Source organism: Sinocyclocheilus rhinocerous, unplaced genomic scaffold, assembly GCF_001515625.1.
Source record: "Sinocyclocheilus rhinocerous isolate Xijiao unplaced genomic scaffold, SAMN03320098_v1.1 scaffold996, whole genome shotgun sequence".
Taxonomy (NCBI): Eukaryota; Metazoa; Chordata; class Actinopteri; order Cypriniformes; family Cyprinidae; genus Sinocyclocheilus; species Sinocyclocheilus rhinocerous.
In genome coordinates this window covers 495,807-502,528 of record NW_015660490.1, presented here as the reverse complement: position 1 = coordinate 502,528, position 6,722 = coordinate 495,807, and the positions used below count along the sequence as shown (strand labels likewise).

General features: G+C 34.1%; 1 protein-coding gene across 1 annotated transcript in view; it reads left to right on the top strand.

Moving 5' to 3' along the window:
- The first annotated feature begins 3,778 nt into the window (after positions 1 to 3,778).
- The window catches only part of ap2s1 (adaptor related protein complex 2 subunit sigma 1), a 6,331-nt gene continuing 3,387 nt past the window's right edge, over positions 3,779 to 6,722 (top strand). The window contains exons 1-3 of the mRNA XM_016534047.1: positions 3,779 to 3,922; positions 4,417 to 4,566; positions 4,842 to 4,955. Coding sequence (XP_016389533.1) covers positions 3,920 to 3,922; positions 4,417 to 4,566; positions 4,842 to 4,955 — 267 coding nt within the window. The 5' untranslated portion in view covers positions 3,779 to 3,919. The remainder of the gene's footprint in view (positions 3,923 to 4,416; positions 4,567 to 4,841; positions 4,956 to 6,722) is intronic.

Here is a 6,722-nt window from a genome sequence, read left to right as displayed (position 1 = left end):
ACACACACACACACACACGGTCACACACAGTATTTATTATAACGTCAGCATATGTATCTAAAGGTGCTGCTGTTAGTCCGGTGGAATCAGAATTGGTGTTATTGTTGTTGTTTTCTTACAAAAACAAATAAGATGCTTGTCAGTAACAAACATTGTCCGTATACAGAGGAGAGGATGGGACAATCTCAGCAACTATAAGGTTTTGAGTCAAAAGTCCAGTTAGCCTACAAAAAATGTATTTGATTATATGTTGGTTTATAAAATTAAATAATAAATCAAATCCAAAACATGAAATTAAATAATAATAATAATAATAAAAAAACGTTAAAGATTTTAAGTTTTTTTTTTGGTCCTGTTCCGAGAACAAGGGTAGGCTACTTTTCATCGTTGTCACCGATCAAGTTTTTACTAAAACTAAACTAAGAAATGTTAATTGAAATAAAGCTGAAATAAAATAAAAAATTAAATATGAATATTAGATGAAAGTCTTTTTTTTTAAGTGAGCACTAAAATTACTAACTGGAAATAAAATATATTATTTATTAAACAAAAACTAGCGAAATTTAAAAACAATAAAAAAAAACTAATAGTTTTTTAAAAGTACATACCAAAATAAAAACTAAAAAAACTCAAATTAAAACAGAAAATGTAAAAATACAAGCTCATTAATGATTTTGATCAAAACTAATTGTATGTATGTATTATAGAAATAATGCTTAAAATTAATTCTATACGCATTACAGAAATAATTCTAAACTATAATACTAAACTATACTATAGTAGCACCATATAAACAATACTAAAATAAAATTAAAATTGGATGAAAAGCCTATAATATGCTATTTAATGGCAGGTTCCACTGTGACAACTTACCCCAACAGTGGTAAGTGGAATATTAAATATAAGTGGAAGTGAACTTACCCCACTGGTGGTATTTAAACTTTCATCTGCATGACTTTATCTGAGGAATACAACTCATTTTTACTCAATCAAGACAAGCATCGTCAACAAATTCCACACCGTCTGACTTCCGCACTCACTGAGATTCTTGTGTATCTTCCAAACTACATCAAGTGTTCGCTGAAGAAATACCAGTCCGATCCAATTGATATTATGTTGTCAAGCGGGTTTAAAAACGATGCCCCTGAATGCAAGAAGTCAACACATCACTAAAAGGTTTCAGCTAAGGACCACAGTCTAATCTATTACACATGTGACAGTTGGGTAATAGAACAAATATACACCACTCATCAAGCACACAAACACCAATTTGGAATATTAAAAATCAACGTAGACTGTGCCAGATAAAGTCCAGGCAGAAATTCACAACAGTTAGATCAAGAATAATCTGAAAATGATTTGTAAGCGCATCATCATGAGTACTGACAGTTCAATATATCAGCCAACGAGCCAAGTCGATTAAAAGACTATTTATTAATAGGATCTTTAGTAATTCTGACATCTGCATTGGCCAATAACTGTGCCCACTTAACAGATTAAAAGATGTATGACGATACATACTAAATACTAAGACAATACTAAATCAAATTCACTATAAGAAATAAATTAAATATAAAAAATGACTACTTCTATTATCAGCCAGTAATCAGCCATGCCAATAATCTCCAATCATTGAATATTGGCCAATTAATGGCCTGAAAATATGGAATTTGCTAGTTGCCTTTACAAAACACTGTAACATCTGGGGTCTGAAAACCCTGCGGTCTGAGTGTATTGTTGATATAACTTCAGACCATGACAGTATATATACAACATAAATGAACATAACAGATTCACACTGTTTTTTATGAAACGTTCAGTACATGTAAACAGCTACTATGGCCATATTGAACTACCGTGCAATAATAGGTCAGGAATGGACCTCAAACCAGTTCTCCAGCCTGTTCTGAACGTACAGGGAGTAGGTCGCTACCAGCTGTTTTTGGAACGTCACCAGATAGAGGATTTTTCAACCAAACTCAAAACTTCCTAAACAAACTGTATTTTTTTTCTCTCTGTAACACAAAATGCCATTGAACTTACCCCACTGGTGGTATTTATTGGAATATTAAAATTGTGACAACTGACAAGCACTTTTCTGTGACATTTTTGATTAATGATTGACCCCATAATACAATATAATATACTTTCCCATGACTCGCCACAAAGTTTTTCTGAATTCTTCAAATGTTGTGCAGCCTTGTCATAATTGTTCCCTTTTTAAATAAAACAGTTTCAAACTCTATTGTCAAGGTGATAAACTATAGATTTGTTTCCACATACTCGTAATTGCCTTCAGCTTTGGCTCTTAAAAAGTTTCTCTTCAGTTCTTCCCATCTCACCATCATATTGTGAGTCCAATCAGAGAGAGTCGCTTGGGGTAAACGTTTAATAAAAAGTTCTCATGCCTTCTGTTTTTATCTATAAACAGGCCTACAAATCTATAGTGTGGTTTTAATATTACAGAAACAGACGCTAAATCCAGTTATTTGCAGTTAATCATAGCAGTATTTATCATGACACAGTTCAAAAAGAAAAAAAAAACCAGCAGCCTTTCACAACAAACTGCTTTTTGTGAAGTAAAGAAACTGCGAAGGTCTCAGCTCCCACCTCTAGACTGCAGCTGAAATATTTCTAAGTCCCAAGGGCCACCATTCTTCGCTCTCACAGTTGTGCAATCTCTTAACAATCAGAGCCCCAACCCCCTTCTGAATATGTGCAGAGACCCTGTCCAAGTTATCTGGACAATGTTCTGCAGAAGACAAACTTACTACCCTTAAAAAAAGCTGAAGTACAGAACAGAAGTGTGGTGATGTAACACAGATCTGGTTCTCCATTTTATATGATGTATCCAGAAATATGGCAAGAAATGCGTAAAAGGCTATGATGCATGCATTCAGACTGAACTCACTCTGCAGGGGCCATTAAATGCCATTGTTTTTTATGTGTATAGTTAAGCTGTTGGAATAAGTCTCACAAAAAGGCATAAATTAAAATGAGCAAAGATACACTCAAGCATTATCCCTCGTAATGTCTGTCTTATATAAAAGTTGAAACCAAAATAATAATAGCTAACATAATAATAATAAATAACATTATTGTTAATAAATTTAGACAGAACCGACAATTTGCACTTTCACAATTATACAAAAATAAATTAATTAATTAATTAAAATTAAATCTAGATCAGACCGTTAATAAAATGTATATATATATATATATATATATATAGCTCGATCTACCGATAGATAGATAGAAAGCCATTTATAAATAAATAAATGTATTATAAATAAATGTATAAAACAGTCTACAGCATTAAAACAAACAAACAAACAAACAAACAACGATATTTGAAAAAAATATTTGACATGACATATTTCAAATTGTCAAATGTCAAAATGTGGTACAAGAATTATGTATACATTTTTTGTAAGCTATTTACGTTGGGTACCCCTGGTTCTGTAAAGGCTGAACCCCCCTGGATTAATGTTCATAAAACCATTCATATTAATTCAGCTCTTCTATTATTTCAAATGCTTCCTGGGGTCTATTTTAAGGTCTTCTATTAACTATTAACTTTATTACGATAAATATATGTTAATTTAGTAACTAACCCAAGCAAAAGTCATATCACCTTTAAGTCATGTGCTATCCTTGACAGTTCAACCCCGGTGCAAGATTGTAATTGTAGTACGAAACGGAACCTTCTCTTGATTTCCTAGTATATTAACAGCTAGCTTACAAAACTACATTACCCATCATTCCTAGCACCAACGGCCTCTACTCGCATCCTGTCCGGTGACGATAGCGGGCGGCTACAGAACCAAACCCAGTCTGAGGCTGCTATATTTCGTAATTAAATCAATTAAACATTGATTGAAATAACTCAGACCACCGTGAACGATAAATACCGAGCACAATGGTAAGTGTAGATGCCTATTTTTGCTTGTTACGATCACTTATTTTGATTAGTTCGACTGTGTTCTTTTCAGCTAACAGGCTAGTGTGATATGTCGATTATAACAACACGACCAAGGTCATAAATCAAACTATATAGACATACTGACTATAATATCCAGAAGAAAAAAAAAAATCAGCCTTTCATTATTCTATTTCGGTTCAGAATAGGAAATAACACTGAATGAATGAATGAAGCTAAATGCTCATGGCTAGGTATTTGATGCAAGCTCTGTTTAATTTCTCTATTATATATCAATAATGTCTTTTCATATAAATAATACAGTACACAATACATCTCTAATGGCAGCTCATGCATCTTTAGCTATTAAAATAGTTCAATGCGTTGTCATTATTCATACAAACAGCATGTGGCATGTCGGGTTAATGCCTCTGTGAATGATTTTGGATGATTTGTGAGAATTAGGTCTAATCTTTTCTCCTGTTGTTCTTGTGCAGATTCGCTTTATCCTCATCCAGAATCGGGCAGGGAAAACCAGGTTGGCCAAGTGGTACATGCAGTTTGATGATGATGAGAAGCAGAAGCTGATTGAAGAGGTTCATGCCGTAGTGACAGTCCGTGATGCCAAACACACCAACTTTGTAGAGGTACAACACTTACTTTTAACATCTTATGCTTGCTGTGGTTCAGAGGTCAGTATGAATTGCTCCGCATTGTCCTTTGCATCAAAAAGTTATAAGTATTGAATACTTATAACTTATATAAAATTATATTTTATAATTTTTGAAATATGTATCCGTATGGGATTGGTAAAAACGTCATCACACATGTCATGTGTTGTTTTAAAGGTCTTATCTAGGAAATGTACAAATAAAGGTGTTTATATGTGGTCTTACATGTTATACATTGTATTCCTCTGCAGTTCAGAAACTTCAAGATCATTTATAGGCGATACGCTGGCCTGTACTTCTGCATCTGTGTGGATGTGACAGACAATAACCTGGCTTACCTGGAAGCTATTCACAACTTTGTTGAGGTAAATGAGGAGCTATCTTAAAGGAATAGTTCACCCAAAAATGAAAATTAGCTGAAAATGTACTCACCCTTGGGCCATCCAAGATGTAGATGAGTTTGTTTCTTGATTGGAACAGATTAGGAGAAATGTAGCATTACATCACTTGCTCACCAATGGATCCTCTGCAGTGAATGGGTGCCGTCAGAATGAGAGTCCAAACAGCTGATAAAAACATCACAATAATCCACAAGTAATCCACACCACTCCAGTCCATCAGTTAACATCTTGTGAAGCAAAAAGCTGCGTGTTTGTAGTAAACAAATCCATCATTATGGTGTTGTAAACAATGCTTGATCTGTGCATGGTTTTCTCCTGATTCAGATGAGAGAACTTTTTAACTGGAGAAATCAATATTATGGATAGAGGACTCGTATTTTAAGTTAAAAATGTGTTAATGATGAATTTGTTTATTACAAACGTGCACTTAATACATACACATTAATTGATGGACTGGAGTGGTGTGGATTATTGTGATGTTTTTATCAGCTGTTTAGACACTCATTCTGACGGCACCCATTCACTGCAGAGGATCCATTGCTGAGCAAGTGATGCAATGCTACATTTCTTCAAAACGGTTTAGATGGAGAAACAAACTCAATTCCATCTTGGATGTCATGAGGGTGAGTAAATTTATTTAAATGAATATATGAATATATATATATATATATATTAAGCTCCCACCAAATAACATCTAATGTGTTCTGCATTCAATTGAGCAGCTAAATGGTGTAATCAGCACGCTTCCTGAACACTGACTTGATTACGCTGCACAGAATCCATAATTAAAAACCTCTCTTATATGCACTTTTATTAATCGTAAGTCAAAATGAGATATGCAGACTCTTAAGAGAAGTGTAGGCTGCTAGCTTTGAAACATCAGGAGATTAACTTTAATGAAGGTCTTTAATGTTCAGCATGATAAATGTGCTTTGCATTGGTTTTTAAAAGTGATTGCCTGCTTGTTCTTCCTCAAATAACACAAATATCAGCATAATCAAGCTCTTAGTCATTAAAAGAAATACTGTAAATTAGGTCTGGGTGATGCATCTTGATATTTATGTATTTGCTCTAGTATGGCTTTAAGGGTGATTTTTATTTATTTTATTTATTTATGCATTTAGCAGACACTTTTATCCAAAGCGACTTAGTGCATTCAGGCTATACATTTTTTACCAGTATGTGTGTTCCCTGGGAATCGAACCCACGACCTTTTGCGTTGATAAAGCAATGCTCTACCACTGAGCCACAGGAACACTTTTTTTACCCCCAAACCTGCAATCAGAAGAGTCGTTATTTTGACCAAACAGCCACAGCTATCAAGCGGATTCAAAATGTTTAATGCAAGCAGTAAAGTATGTTAAAAATTGAAAAACTGAGACCAATCAAGTATGTTTTCCACACTTTTATTTCTACTAAATGGAAACAAGGGAGAATCATTTTATTTATGTGTCCCTGTACATCATAAACACAGCAATATTTATATGTATATTATTTAAACAAAGATTTTAAAGGGGTCATAGGATGCTACATGCACTTTTACAAGTTGTTTGAACTGAAATGTGTGTTGGCAGTGTGTGTACACAACCACCCTATAATGATAAAAATCCACCCAGTGTTTTTTTTTAGTCTGGTTAAATGTTTTCCCCTTTCTCAAATCGAGCCGATCTCAGATGCCTGTCTGTGAGACGTCACAAAAACAGGCCCCTCCCACGATAGTTTGATTGACAG